Source organism: Arvicola amphibius, chromosome 4 (genome assembly GCF_903992535.2).
Source record: "Arvicola amphibius chromosome 4, mArvAmp1.2, whole genome shotgun sequence".
Classification (NCBI taxonomy): Eukaryota; Metazoa; Chordata; class Mammalia; order Rodentia; family Cricetidae; genus Arvicola; species Arvicola amphibius.
Window position 1 is genome coordinate 15004071 of NC_052050.1, and position 16004 is coordinate 15020074.

General features: G+C 46.4%; 1 protein-coding gene across 3 annotated transcripts in view; it reads left to right on the plus strand.

Moving 5' to 3' along the window:
* Window positions 1-16004, plus strand: part of Tex2 (testis expressed 2) — a 110587-nt gene that overhangs the window by 37901 nt on the left and 56682 nt on the right. For all 3 annotated transcript variants that reach the window (XM_038325558.1, XM_038325560.1, XM_038325559.1), the window contains exon 2: window positions 6434-8102. In XM_038325558.1, coding sequence (XP_038181486.1) covers window positions 6459-8102 — 1644 coding nt within the window. In that variant the 5' untranslated portion in view covers window positions 6434-6458. The remainder of the gene's footprint in view (window positions 1-6433; window positions 8103-16004) is intronic.

Here is a 16004-nt window from a genome sequence, read left to right on the forward strand (position 1 = left end):
GACTGTTCCAAACCTGACTGTGCTGTGTCTGGAGGCCAGTTCTTCTCATCTAAATGTCTTTCTTCCCTTCTGCTGTAATCTAGCATTGGAGTAGGAGGGAACAGTACTAACACCCCCACTACTGTCTGTCTATCTGTCTGTCTGGCCTAGTGAGAGAGGACCAGGCAGATGATCCTGGGAAGGCAGCACCCAGGAATGCATTCTGTATAGCTTTGGTTGCTGGAAGCCAGGATTGGTTAAAATACAGCTGAAGGTAGGAAGGGATGTTACTATTAGATTATAAAGATGCAAAAACAACAAAAAAAAACAAAAAAAGATGCAAAAACAAAACCCCATTACACAGAGGTTATTATATGTTAATAAACACCCCATTGAGTCTTGAAATAGCTCTTCATTGTTCAGTCTGATTTACTGCCAATTGTTTTTTTATGGCTTAATTAATGAGGCTAACCCTTTTGGAGTGTCTAGAAACAAGCTAAGTGTCATTGATATCTGGTATCCCACTCTCAGTCCACTGGACAGCTTGTGGAGCCTTTGGTGATTGTATTGTTCAGGTTTGATCAAAGCCATTGACTTGTTCTTATCTGTAGGTGGCATGGATAAAGAAGGCTTTTTAAATTCTGGAGCCACAAATCCATATTTGAAGCTTCCTCCGTCTTTTCTTTTTCGCTTTCTGTTTCTTTTTCTTTCTGGAGACAGGGTCTGTCTGTGTATACCTGGCTGTCCTGGAACTCACTATGTAGACCATGCTGGCCTCGAACTTAGAGATCTGCCTGTCTCTGCCTCCTGAGTGCTGGGTGTAAAAGCATGGGCCACTACATCCAGCTCAGCTTATCCGTCTTACTAAGAGAGATGAACTTCTTTTCAGGGATAGTCACTCTAATGGACAAGCATAGCCAGGACCTGGGAAAGGCCATCAGCAGAGCAGACAACATCCTGCTTTCCAGGAATGTGGCTGCCAAGCCCAGGCTCACAGAGAGCATTTGGCTGCAGCAAGCTTTTTGTTTTCCCTTAAATGTTTGAGAGCCTAAACTCTTCTGCATCCCTTACCTTAGAAGGCAGCCACAGTGATTAAGTGCTGGAGAACCAGTGTAGCTGCGCGTTTCTTGTTTGCCTACTGAGTCTCTGTCTCACTGTGCTGCCCCTATTGGCCTGGTGCCCGTGCTTCTCCTGCTTCAGTCTCCACTGTGCCAGGGTCACAGGCACAGTCACCCTGCCTGGCTCTGTGAGGTTTCTTAGTACCCATGTAGTGATGCACATATGGAGACCAGAGGAAGGCTTTAGGGATTGGTTCTCCCTTCTCACCCTGTGGACTCCTGGGATTGAACTCAGGTCATCAGGCTTGGTGGCAAACGCCTTTGCTCTCTGAGCCATCTGCTTGCCCTTGAGAAGAAAATTTTGGTTCTGCAAAGTGACCTGGATGTTTGTTTCTTCTGCTTGTTTTTCTCTCTTCCCTGGAATTTTCCTTTTGACCTGTGCTTTCCCTGTATTTCATTTTCTTGAGTAGATCTTCTGATGATGCCAAATGGAGTGCTAAAGCACCTGAGTAATGGAGAAGGCTAGCGTGTTTTCAGATCCTCCGTGCGGGAGCCTTTGGAGTCTGCCCCAGCACTGAGTTCTCTCCTTAATAATGTGTCTTCATTTCTTAAGGAAGAACGATGAACTCCTAATTTCAACAGCCTTGCATACCTCCCTGCAGCCAATCACCACCAGCTTGAAGGCTTCAAATGGTAGCACACATCCTACTTTACAACTGCTGGGCCTGACAGACAACCTGAGTTCCTGCCCCAGGACAAATGTGACAGGAGAAAGGACAAGTTGTCTCTGACCTTCATGTGTGCACAGTGGCACATGTGCACACACGCACACACACACACACACACACACACACACACACTCAGATAAATAAAATGTAAAAAGAGAAGAGAAGAAAGTGCCAATTTGCCAGGGGGTAGCCCATGCCTTGGAGGGCAAGGGGGAGTACTTCTCTAGGTCCCTCCTTTTTTAAAATTTATTTTTATTTAACATGCATTGGTGTTTTGCTATGGGTGTTGAGCCTCCTGGAACTGGAATTACAGACAGTTGTGAGCTGTCATGTGGGTGCTGGGAATTAAACCCAATCCTCTGGAAAAGCAATCAGTTCTCTTAACCTAGTATCCCTCCAGCTCCTCAAGAGCCCATTTCTAGGGTTTCTTTTCCCTAGGTTTTTTTCCTGCTTATTTCTTGGTCAGTTGCAGAAGTGGTAGCTTCTCACAGTATCTAAACAGTATTCATTGTTGCCAGCAGGGTTCTGGGTTGAGAATGCAGCAGTCCTCATAGACACCAGGAGCTGCCCATCCCTCTACCTTGCCTCCAGGGCCCTTAGGGGCCGGCCGGACACAGTCTCCAGCACACTGTGATCACGGCAGACTTGGTTAAACACATCACTGGCAGGATATTGCCCCTAAGGGAGCCTGGTGACAAAGTTAGTTTTCAAATCTAAAGACCCACTTCACACCACATGCAGAGGTCAGTGCAAGACTCCAACACTTTAAATTCTGCTGGTGGCTTTGGAAGGAGATGAGCAGAGAAGGCAATCCAAATTGGCATTTCAGCTCCGGAGGCTGAAGATTTTCTGTTTTGTTTTGTTTTTTTCCCCCAGCCTGGATATAATTGAGTTTTAGCAGTAGAGGGCACGAGGCTTGGCATTTTTTATGATGCTAGATTGTGGGATGGATAAGGAAGCCTTTCATTTCCCAGTACAACTGGTCACATGTTGCTGGTTCAGAACTGAGATCTTGGCTGATGGGGAAGCATCGTGATAGAGCACAGAGGATAGCTACTGTGGCCAGAACAAAGCAAGACAAAAGAGCTGTTTGCTGCTGTTTGCTGCTGTGCGAAGGGTGTCCAGACCCAAGTGTTGGAAAGGCCACACCTAACCCTCTCATGATTGATGGGTGCTCGGGCGACCACACTATATTCCCAGCATCAGTTGGGTGCACTTTCCTCTTAACCTTGCTGTCCTGAAAGACTGACTGGTGGTAGGAAGCCAGCTCTGTTAGCCCTAGAGCCACTCTAAGGAGGACAAGAAGAGGTGGCTTGGAAGAGACCTGATTAAATGTCTAGAACCCAAACCATGGATTTACCAATGACTTGGCTCCTTAGAAGCCACCTTGCTCGCCTAGTGAGCCTAAGGAAGTGGGAAACCTAGACCTGGGCTCTAATGAAACATAGGCTGATCCTGGCAAACTGGCACTTTGGTTCTTCTTGCCCCTGAGCAGAAGCCCAAGTGCATCTACTCATCACAACAAACCGGGTTTGGAGAGTGTCCATGTGTCCCAGCCTCCACTGGCTTGCATTAGTGAGACTAAGAATTGGAGCCAGGTTCAGTCAATGTGGCCTGGACACTGTTTACAGTGAGCCTCTAAAAGTCTGAGGCTTGGCCAGACTGGCCTGCTCCATCTGGTGGTCTGGCATCTAGTTCTATGTGGGGCCTAACTTAGGCCTTGACTGATAGGAACCTGTGGGGACAGGTTGGGCAGAGATTATCAAAAATCTTTTTCAACTGGCAGGTCATGGGCCCCTGACTGTCTGGAAGTTGTCTCTTGGTAGCCTCTGTACAGAACGGAGCAGGTGCCTGCCTTATTCCTAAGGTCTGGCCTAGTTGCGGAGGTAGCAGATTCCACTGATGTTTTAACTAAAACTTGGACTTTGTCTAGTCTGGCCTTCTGCTTCAGCCAGACCTCTTCACTTCTGTCCTGCTTCCTAGGAGACCAACTTACACTATTCAGCCTCAAAGTTGCATGCTTTGTCCTCAACTTGTGCCCATAGTCTCCGTCACATGGCAGCCACTATTCCTTATGAAACCTCCTCAGAACAGCATAACCCTGTTTATGTTGGTGTTATCAAAACAACTTTCTGAGAATTAGCCAGGACCAAACTTTCTTTTAAGATCACCACTATAATTTTCCTTTAAAATTACCCCTGAGGGGCAGGAGAGATGGCTCAGTGGTTTAGAGCACAGACTGCTCTTGCAGGGGACCCCGGCTCAGTTCTTAGCGTCCACATCATCAGGTAACTCACAAGTGTCTGTAACTTCAGGGGCTCTGAGGCCTCTGGCTTTCTTGGGCACCCACATGAGCATACACATACCATGTGTGTACATAACCATACACATGTGTATAATTAAAAGAAATCTAGAAAGAATTATTCTGATAAAGCTAGGTAGAAATTGAATAAAACTGAGCTCTCTCTCTCTCTCTCTCTCTCTCTCTCTCTCTCTCTCTCTCTCTCTCTCTCTCTCTCTCTCTCTCTCTCTCTCTCAGAGCTGAGGACCAAACCCGGGGCCTTGCACTTGCTAAACAAGCACTCTAACACTGAGCTAAATCCCTAGCCCCTCTCATTGTTTCTGTTGCTTCTTGGTCTTGTTTTCTTTATAATCCGACAGACCTATTGACATAAAGAGAGCAGGGAAGAGCTAGGCCTGCCTTGAATCCTAGTGCTCAGGAGGCAGATATAGACGTATTTCTATGAACTCAAGGCCAGTGTGGTCTACATTGTGAGTTCCAGGCTAGCCAAGGCTACAATAGCCAGACCCTGTCTACAAACAATACAAAACAAAACAAACCAGAGAAGAATTGTCCTGGAGGCTGAATTTCCAAGCTGTTGCCCATTGCTGGATGTAGATCGCTGTGTGTGGTTGATGGAGTGCATTCTCTCTCTGTGTAGTCAGCCTCATAGGAGAGCCTGCAGGTCACAGAAGAACGTGAACAAAACTCTGTTGCAAAGACTTAATGGAAGTAATTTCTCCCAGGGATTTGATGGTGAAAATACTGTGTTCATATGGTATCTGGACCCTGTGTCTGGTGCTCTTGCCATCATTAGCAAATCCCCTCCCTCTGATGATCTAGGAGTACCATTTCTACACCAGGATCCATCTGTTCTTCTGGGGTAGTATCAGCTCCAGGCACTTTGAACAGCAGGGTTTGGCAGAAAACTTGAATATAGGAATAAGCAAGCAATGCAGTATTGATGGCCTGTGCTAGGCTGTTTATTTGTGTGTATGGTCACCTGTGAGCATAGACAAATAGGATTTCACATTTGGAAAATGCCCTAGGTCCCCATTTTACAGATAACACTGAGACTGAGAGGCTGTAGCTTGATACAACTTCAGCGTCTCCTGGGAAAGGCGTAAGTATGAGCAGCCTGGTGCCCTGTGCAAGGCAGATAGATGCCCTTTCCACTTGGCCATGATGCCTCTCTTGTAGCTGGGGTCACCTCCCCCTCCCCCACTACTTCCTCTTGTCCTGCAGACAGAGAACAGACCTCGGGTCATAGCGTGTTCACACTGGTCATCCTGTCACCGCTGCTCATCAGTTCAGAGGACAGAATGGGTATCCAGTGTTTCACCCTGGCCTTGTGTCCTCAGAATTCCTGATGTCTGTCCCATATCCTAGCTCTTCTGGTGGTATCTGTGTCCAGCTGTAGAGGTCTGTCGTGGTGCCTTGTGTCCTGTAATTAACCAGGTGTGGGGCCTCACCACTGTCTCCTGCTTTTAAGACTCAAGGCGCTGGACCATGCATTTGAGGCCAGCCTGAGCTACATAGTCAGCTGCCCCTTAAAAGCCCAGTGATGTAAGATGTCATGAACTAGATGTCACAGGGGCACTTGGCATTATCTGTTCTGTTGAACAGCTCTTCAGAGGCCGTCTCCCTTCCATCTAGCTATTAAGCTCCAGAAGGGCAAAGAGCCTGCCTCCCATGTCTCCCCATAGTCCCCAGTGGCATTCGTGCTTGCTGGTAGGCTACCACAGTGACACTCAACTTTCTTCCATTTGAGTAGATGCTTGCTTTACCTCAGGCCTTGTCATAGCTGCCTAAATGCCCTGACCGTGTGGCACTTGGCATGTGAGAACAGCAGGTCATAGCAGTTAGTTTCTAATTTTCCCACTTGGATGTTCTGCCACTTAGTACAACAGCAAGGCAGTGTGGGTGCTGTGGGAGATTCGAGACCCCATTATTGAGGCTGCTGTGAAATACAGTGGAAGCAGTAACTCTCTGGGTTAGCTTTTCACAGGTGGAACACCACTGGGGAGATTCTTATTCCAAGAGCCTTCAGCCCAGCAGGATGCTTCATTTTAGCTTGGCAGGAGAGAGCCACTGATAGAAAGGAGCTGGTTAAGAGGGAGGGAATGGTTATTTGGCAGTTGTGAGTGAGACAGATTGTTTGGCATTTATAACACTGGTGTGTGGTTTGCTCATAAAAGGGAATGCCTAGCTGGAATTTATCTAGTGAAAATTAAACCATTAAACCTTCCAAAGCAAGAAACTATGGCCATCTGCCATGTAAAAGCATAATCACCTCTAAGCCGAGCTTCATCCCGTGTGGATCTGCATGCGGCCCTGTCGCCTGTGGAGAAGCCACCTCTGACTTCTGCTTTTCTTGCTGTTTTCAGAGCCTGAGCCCTTGTGAAGCTGGCAATGACAAGTCTGAATGGTCGCCATGCTGAGAAAACCATTGACATGCCAAAACCATCAGCCCCCAAAGTGCATGTACAGAGGTCCGTGTCCCGAGATACCATCGCCATTCACTTCTCCGCATCCGGGGAGGAAGAGGAGGAAGAGGAGGAGGAGTTCAGGGGGTACCTGGAGGAGGGGCTAGATGACCAAAGCATTGTAACGGGGCTTGAAGCCAAAGAGGACCTGTATTTTGAATCCCAGGGTGGCCATGACCCTGTGGGACCCGCTGCCGCGACCATCCTGGCAGATGGACTGTCTGTATCTGAGAGCCCTGCCATTTTGCCTGTCTCTGAGAACACTGTAAAGCTGCTGGAGCCCCCTGCTCCGGCAGTGCAAGTATTAAGTACAGTGCCACTGGCTCTGTCCCCAGGGTCGTCTTCATCTGGGCCCTTAGCTAGCTCTCCCAGTGTGTCGTCCCTCTCTGAGCAGAAAACCAGTTCTTCGTCCCCATTGTCTTCTCCTTCCAAGTCCCCTGTCCTTTCATCCAGTGCCTCGTCCTCTGCGCTTTCCAGTGCTAAGCCCTTCATGAGCCTGGTGAAGTCCCTGTCAACCGAGGTGGAGCCAAAAGAGTCCCCCCACCCCCCACGGCACAGGCACCTGATGAAGACCCTGGTCAAATCCCTGTCCACAGACACCTCCCGTCAGGAGTCGGATACCGTGTCCTATAAGCCCCCTGACTCCAAACTCAATCTGCACCTGTTCAAACAGTTCACGCAGCCACGGAACACAGGTGGAGACTCCAAGACTGCACCTTCTTCCCCACTGACTTCGCCCTCTGACACCCGCTCCTTTTTTAAAGTGCCCGAAATGGAGGCGAAAATCGAAGACACTAAACGACGCCTTTCCGAAGTCATCTATGAGCCCTTCCAGCTCCTCAGCAAAATCATCGGGGAGGAAAGTGGCAGTCACAGGCCCAAAGCCTTATCTTCAAGTGCTTCAGAACTCTCCAACCTGTCCAGTTTGAATGGGCACTTGGAAAGCAATACCAACTACAGCATCAAGGAGGAAGAGTGTGACTCCGAGGGGGACGGCTACGGCAGTGACTCCAACACCTCCAGGAGCGAACACCCGAAGCCCACCGAGGAAGCTGGGAAGGAAGAAGAGCCCAAGGGATCCCAGGGGAGCAGTCTGAAGGATTTAGGCCTGAAGACAAGTTCTCTCGTTCTTGAGAAATGTTCTCTGTCTGCCTTAGTGAGCAAAGAGGATGAAGAGTTCTGTGAACTGTACGCTGAGGACTTTGAGCTGGAGCATGAGGGCGAGGGGAGACTTGATAAGCCCCGAGATGTCCCCCTCAAGCCAGAGGTGCTTGCCGATGATGGCATGGTTCTGGACAGCGAGGACGAAGCTGACTCAGCCACCCAGCACCAGGAGTTACCAGTGAAGACGTTGGGCTTCTTTATAATGTGTGTCTATGCGTACCTCATCCTCCCCCTCCCCTACTACATGAGCGGGCTCTTCCTGGGCATTGGCCTTGGGTTCATGACTGCTGTTTGCGTGATCTGGTTTTTTACACCACCAAGTGCTCATAAATATCACAAATCACATAAAACTCTGCAACACTGGAACACAAGATCCTTGGACATCAAAGAGCCTGAAATACTGAAGGTAAGCCTCCCTCCAGCCTCTGGCAAGCATAGCGAGTGATGAGTGAACTTACATGTTTAAGCTAATGGCTCAGGGTGTTCGCATCAGGGGTGTGTTTAAGACTTTGGAGTCTCTCTCTTCTCCAGGAAGCCACACTACTCCCCTGGAAACCTTATAGATCATGTTTATCTGTGTACCCATAGCTTTTTTTTTAAATATTTATTTATTATGCATACAGTATTCTGTCTGTGTGTATGACCGCAGGCCAGAAGAGGGCACCAGACCCCATTACAGATGGTTGTGAGCCACCATGTGGTTGACTGGGAATTGAACTCAAGACCTTTGAAAGAACAGGCAATGCTCTTAACCTCTGAGCTATCTCTCCAGCCCCCCCATAGCTTTTTGAAGTTCTCCATGGCCCCAGAAAGCTACACTGTTATCTAGTTCCTACTTAGGTCTCTCCTTCAGTTAGCCAGGTCTACATTGTGAAGATCTGTCCTGACTGAATGTTAGGATTCTATATTCATATTTTTCAGACAGTCTCACCCTGTAGTCCTGGCTGTTCTGGAATTTACTCTGCAGACCAGTCTGGCCTTGAACTCGCAGAGATCTATCTGCCTCTGCCTCCTGAGTGCTGGAATTAGAGGCGTGCACCACCATGCCTGGTAGGATTATATGTTTTTAAAATTCTGACTTCAGATTCAATGCTCATAGAATTGTAGGAGAGGGTCAAGAGGAAAGAGACTAGTTAATGTCAGTTGGTGACACTTGCTGCTAGCTTGTCTCTACACACAGTGAGGTGTGGGCTGAGAAAAAATGTCAACTTCCTGTGTATGCTCTGTGTCAGGCCTGGGCCTCCAGGGAATGGATTTTATGGGATGATCTTTTGGGGTTCAAGATTTTTATTTATTTCTGCATATTTGCATTTTTCTGGTTGTTATATATACATCATAAGATTTGTAGCATATAACTATGGTTGTCACCGGGCAAGGCGGTGGCACACATCTATAATCTCAGCATTTGGAAGGCAGAAGCAGGAGGATCTCTGTGAGTGTGAGGCCAGACTGTTCTACATAGTGAGTTCCAGGCTGTGACTATATAGTGAGACCCTGTCTCAAAGCAAAACAACAGAACAACAAAAAGCAGCTGGGGCTGGAGATGTGGTTGAGAGCAGGCACTGCTTCTGCAGAGTCGTGTTTGGGTCCCAGCACCCATGTCAGACCAGCTCACAGCTGCTGTTAACTTCAGCTCCAGGAGATCCAAGGCGTGTGGGCTTGGAAAGCACCTGTGTCACAAAGGCGTGTGCACATAGCTATCCACATACATATAATATGTAAAAATTAAAATCTAAAACAAAATATAGTTGTCATTTATATAGTTTGAGTTATATAAGGTGTGGAATCGGGAACGTTTAAAGGTCACTGCTATATAAAAGTTGTCAAGATCAACCACACCGGTTCCCTGTTGCCATTATTTGCTTCCAGTTTTACGCACGAGGAGACAGCAACTCTCGTCCCAAGTTTTTGGAGCCCAGTGTGATCCCCTTCCCATGGCATGGCTCTGCAGAAAGTTCATTCCCAAACTTTTCCTGAGAATCCCTCGATGTCCTTACAAGTATTCAAGATGAATCTATTTTCTTGGAGCAGTTTTGAACCTTATTAATCATAACCTTTAGCTCTTCAAGTTATAAGCTTGTTTGGTCTGTGTTAAATTTCTATATTTTTTCCTTCTATCTAAATAACACTCTAGAAATGACAACATGATCTCTCTTTATTGTAAAACAAAAACCAAAGTAGAACACCTGGGGTAGGATGGGGAGGAGCTCTTTCCAAGATTCTATTTGTTGTTTTCTGGCTTCTTTACCTATCTTTCTTACCCAAAGGAAGACACAGGGAACGCAAAAAAAAAAAAAAAAAAAAGATTATTCTTCATCAAACCTGTGTTGATTTGATGTATTACCCTAGCTTTTTATAAGTTCTGAAGCTTGTGTCTGTACCACACATGGGCAGACTGCTCCTCTCTTCTGTTTGATTTCATGCGATCGTATATCTTGCAGCCTGACCTCTTTCCTTTCTTCCACGTGGCAGTTTGTTATGAGACAGTTTCTTTTTTTATGGGAAACTGGTGTTGGCTCTGAGGATGTGACACCCTTAGCTTGGCATGAATATGTGGAGTAGAGCAAAATGACTCATGCAAGGTGGCTCCACTCTTTTGGAAGGGTGCTGCTGTGACTACCTGATTTACACGCGCTCTAAGTGACTTAGTACTAATTTTAGCAAAGAAAAATGGTGTTTATGTTAGTCCCAGAGCTACTGACTGAGTGGAACATTTGATTTCAAGCCTTTGAACATTCATTCGTCCTAGGAAATTTATAATTTTAATACAGTCAGTCTCTAGTATTGATTCAGTCACTGTTGTGGGTGGACAGTTTACCAGCTACCCGGGGGGACACTGTGGTGGTATTTAAGTGTTCCTGCAGTCAGCTCGCTTTAATCTAGTGAGTGAGACGGTAAAGGTAGAATGCTAGGCATGGGTGTTTGAGCAGAGGCACAGAAAGGGTTGTTGTACACTGCCATGCAGTCTAGGTGTGTGTTTCGATCTGGTTTCTGTTGCTAATTATATATCACCCAGGCTAGGTAAGTCAGAAAAGGGTGCCATGTTTGGTGGTACCCACCTGTAATTTCAGCATTTGGGAAGCAAAGGCAGGATGCTTTTAAATTTGAGGGAAGAAAGGTTGTTATTTTGGCTTATGGTTGTAGCCCAGAGTTGAAGGACTTATCTGGGAAAGGCCTTCTTCCTGACAGAGTGCTGAGGCACATGGGCCATCCTTGCTGGGTAACAGGGGACACTGAACATGTATTCTTCCCTGTCTTTCAGAGCCATCAGATTTCAGTCCTGGGCTTCCACTGGTGGCTTTATCTAATCTGTCACTTTTCAAAGGCCCTGCCACCCAAACTCAAGGTCAGACCCAGTTCCCACCCTGCCAATACTTCACAATGGATTGTATTAATTCTTCTTTACATTGGCCCGTAACTCGCTTGAAATGGTTTCCTTACTAATATGTATAACTGTATTTTAGCCTGGGCTCTTGGTGTGTACTGCTGCTTTTAGAGACTGGCTAAATATGCTGTTTAGAAAATGGGACACTAGCCTAGCCGTGTGGTGGTGTCACACAACTTTAATCCCAGTACTCAGGAGTCAGAGGCAGGTGGATCTCTGTGAGTTCGAGGCCCGCCTGGTCTACAGAGTGAGTTCCAGGACAGGCTCCAGTGCTACACAAAGAAACTCTGTCTTGAAACCCCCCCAAAAAAAGAAAGAAAGAAAGAAAGAAAGAAAGAGAGAAAGAGAGAAAGAGAGAAAGAGAAAGAGAAAAAAGGGGACACTGGGCTGGAGTGGTGACTCACCACTGGCTAGTCTTGCAGAGGACCCAGGTTCAGTTCCCCAACCTGAAAGGTAACTCACAGTCATCTGTAACTCCAGCCCCAGGGGATCCAGTGCCCCGTTCTGATCTCTGAGGGCACTAAGCATGTATGTGGTGCACAGACATACATCTAGGCAAAATGCCTATATACACAAACACAATAATTTAATCCCTTAAAAATCTAGTGTAGAGGGGCTGGAGAGATGGCTCAGTGATTAAGAACACTGACTATTCTTCCAGAGGACCTGGGTTCAATTCCTAGCACCCACTTGGCAGCTCACAACTGTAACTCTAATTCCAGGGCTTCTAACACCCTCACACAAACATACATTCAGGCAAAACACCACTGCACATAAAATAAAAATTAAATAATTAAAAAATCAAGTGTAGAGAAGGAATATTGCTGTGTGTTAGAAGGGTATTATTTGGGCTGCGAATTGTCAATGCAAGTGATTCAGGAGCTTAAGCTTGATTTTTTTTTTTTTTTTTTTGTGAGGCCATTTTTCTCCCTTGGAGATTTGGACCCAGATGTGCTGAGAAAAGGGAGGTGTCCTGAGTCCAGCTTTGGCCTTCCATCTTATGTTTCTCACTAGACTTGTGTGCTCTACTCTCCAAATGCCAGCTTGAGTCAAACATGAGTGTTGTAGGTGGGTAGGTGGCCCTATACTTGTCCATTCAGGGGCCCTGGACTTTAGCTATCCTGTTCCTTCAAAGGTAGTAAGTATCTTCGAGTATGAGCAGTATAGTCTCACTGCAGCAGAGAAGCAGCTGTAGATAGCAGAGCAATAGATTCATGTGGCTGTCTTTACAGTTGACCAAGCCCTGTCATGGGGGTAAAGAGTTTTTTCATGCGGTGTTTTGGCTTAAAGGAAAAACATACCTACTTATATGTCTAGACCTAGAAGTGACATCTCTCATCTGTTTGTACTGCACTGGGTGAACTTAGTTACCCAGACCTCTACAAGGGAAATACACTGGGCAGGCAGCTTCTGGCTCACTTGCGGCTAGCTGTAGTCACATGTCATATGCTTATTGTCTGGCTTCCATGGAGCTGTGTGCTTCACAATGGCATAGGGTATGTTCATCAGCCATGTGTGTGCTCAGCACCCGCTGTGTGTTAGGTGTAATGCCCAGGTGAGTCTTGGGTCCATGAATGAGTAAGAATTTTGCCAGTGAAAGTGGGGCTAGGTTAGAACCACCAAGGCTGACCCCATGACCCCAAAGGCCTACATCAGCCAGCCAAGCCCAGCTCCTCTTCTACTTCCAGGTAGAGGTAATGCAGGAGCCTGTGGTTTGGTTGTGGTTTACTCCCAGTGAAATGCAGGTTGAAATTTAATTTCCAGTGTAACTGTGTTGAGAGATAATTAGAAGTTGGGCATGGTGGCACATGCCTATAATCCCAGCACTTGTAACATTTTGTTTTGTTTTATTTTATTTTGTGAGACAGGGTTTCTCTGTAGTTTTAGAGCCTGTCCTGGAACTAGCTCTTGTAGACCAGCTGGCCTCGAACTCAGAGATCTGCCTGCTTCTGCCTCCCAAGTGCTGGGATTAAAGATGTGTGCCACCACCACCCAGTAGCACTATGGAGGTGTAGGCTGGATGTTTGCAAGTTCAAGGTCACCCGAGATATGTAGAAATTGAGACCAGTTTAGATTTCAGGAGCCCTTGTTGTGGTCCATACCTGTAACTCCATCACTTGGGAGGCAGAGAGGTAGGAGCATCACAAGTTCAAAGCCAACTTGGACTACGTAAGTTCTAGACCAGCGTAGGCAAATAGCAGGACCTTGTCTCAAAAGGAGAAAAAAAGTAATTGGATCGTGAGAGTTCCGTCCTCATGGTAGGATGAATGTAGCTTCTATAAGAGTGGGTTAGTTATCACCAGAGCAAGTTGCTCTGCAGCCAGCCAGATACTTTCCCTTTTCGTCTCTCGAACAGGTATCTTCTTCATGAGCCCATCTTCCCTTTCTACCTTACTCCTGGGTGGCGCAGCCTACTCTTCCCCACCCCAGAAGCTGAATAGATGTGGCACCATCTTGAACTTCTGCTCTAAATGAAAAGTATACTTTAAAAAGTGCATTGATGGAACTGGGCCTCGTGGCACAGCCCTGTGATCCCAGCTACATAGGAGGTTGAGGTTAGAGGATCCAAGTTCAAGGCTTACCTGGGCTGCAAAGTAAGTTTGAGGTCACCCTGGATAACTTAGTGAAAAAAAGACCTGGGGATGTAGCTCAATGGTACCCGCATACCTGCAAGTCCTAGGTTCAACCCTCAACACCACCAAAGGAATGGAGACAATAAAATGAATACATAATGCAGATTGAATATTCTGATCTGTAGACCTGTGTCTGTGGTGAGTAGAAATATCTCCTTATGGCTGGAGATATGGCTCAGCGGTTAAGAACTCTGACTGTTCTTCCAGAGGACCCAGGTTCAATTCCCAGCAGCCACATAGCAGCTTACAACTGTCTGAAAATCCAGTTCCAGAAGATCTGACACCTTCACACCAATTCACATAAAATAAAGTTAAATAAATCATAAAAAAATTATTCTTTAAAAAAAGAAATATCTCCTTGTTGAATTGTTTAGTTTGAGCTATTAGTTATCTGGCTTGAGTCATTTTCCATGGATCTGTCACTGTTAGTTTTTGTAACGAATAAAGTGATGCAATCTTGAGGGCAAGTATGTTAACTTAGAACACTCCCGAAACTCCACAGTGGCCTAAGATTCCAGGAGTGTCAAACTTCTTGATATTGCAATGACTTTGTCATCTGCAAATGTGTTGCGCCACACTCATAGCTATCCTAGGTGTAATGGCCGTTGGGCCATAGCTTGTACACACCTATAAGACACCTTCATCTGTGAACCAGTTGAATTGGAACTGGATTGTTCGTGTGCTATTTTTTAGCACTTGAGAGCCTGAGGCTTGAGGATCACAAGTGTAAAGCTATTGTGGGCTACCTAGGGATGCCCTTTCTCAACGAAATCAAACTTAAGAGACTATTGGAGGAGAACACATGTTTTTAAGCTTCTGGGTCATATCAGTTTTCATTGATAGGAAGTACTTCCAGCCTTCGTAGGGCAGTCTGGCTCCATTATTGGCCCTGTGAACAATGTTAAGATGTGAGTTCAGATGATGAGACAGGAAAGGATAGATGTTCCAGTGCAATTGCATCTATACTGTAGACATTTGTATTTAAGCAAGGTGGCTTAGCAAGTGCTACCAAGCCTGACAACCTAGAATCCACATGGTGGAGGGGGAGAACCAGCCCCTGCAAGTTGTCTTCCAACTTCTATGTGTACACGTAGTTCCCCACATACACAAACACATGTGCACACAATAAACAAACATTTAAGCACATACAAAACATGGTGCTGTACCAGTGGTCAGTATGGGGTCTCTAATCCAAAAGGCCACCCTGCAGCCAAGTAGTAGCTATTTTCAAAGACTGTGCCTGTCTGGGGCACAGTACGCCACCATTTACTCCCAGCCCAACTGATCGTCAGTCATACCCATTGAAGCACAGAGAGAAAGGGCCTCTGTGTAACCCATGAACTGTCACAAAGGCTATAGAACTCCTGGACCAGAGCATGCTTATTTTAAGGTGTGGGAGTTGAGGCAAATGAGAAACAGCTGGTAGGAGCAGGACTGTCTCGGGCACCTAGCCCAGGGACACAGAAGCATGAAGACAGCAGCTACCAGACTTGAAATCTGATGGGCTGGGTAAGGTAGCTCAAGGCAGCTCTTGTGTGCCATGGGCTCTAAGAATGTCACAGTACAAATCCCTCTTTATCATATGCTTCTGTAGTTGATATTTTGGGTGCTCAGCTAGATGTCCTGGGCTGGAATCCCTTGAAAGGAGTGTGTCAGGACCTGGAAGGCTGGGGTGTGTGTTAGCCATTGCCCTTAGGATTGCTATTGAGCATTCCCAACCAAGTTGGGTGGGCCTCCTGTGAGCATGTACTGTCCCTTGGCCAGGGGTGTATTTTATCCAGTGCCTATCATACACGCCAACTTTCCCACTTGTTTATAATGAAAAACTTCCCAAGATTCCATAAGGTTCTTGGATTTATGCTGGAGCGTGACTCAGATGCAGTTTTGAATTATATTCATGAGCAAGTTCCCCACTCCAGAGCAGTAGGATGTCGGTTCCCAGAGTAAGGACTGTCTAGAGGGTTGACTAAAATTATTTTTGCCTTTTCAGAGACTAATAAAAATGAATTTTGGGAAGCCTTTGTTTGGCAGCATTAGATATAATAAGAGGGACGGGTTGTTTTTAATAAAATACAGAATTTGGTTTTGATATGTAAAGGAGTAATTTTGAACCATGCATCTTGCCTGTAATCCCAACACGGTGAGAGGCAGGAGAATCAGGAGTTCAGGGCCAACTTTAGATACGTAGCAAGTCCAAAGACAGCTTGGGCGACATTAGATCCTGTCTCAAAGGCAAAACTCACAACAGGAACATCAGGAGTAATTTTGGAGCCAGAACAGTGATTTTGGC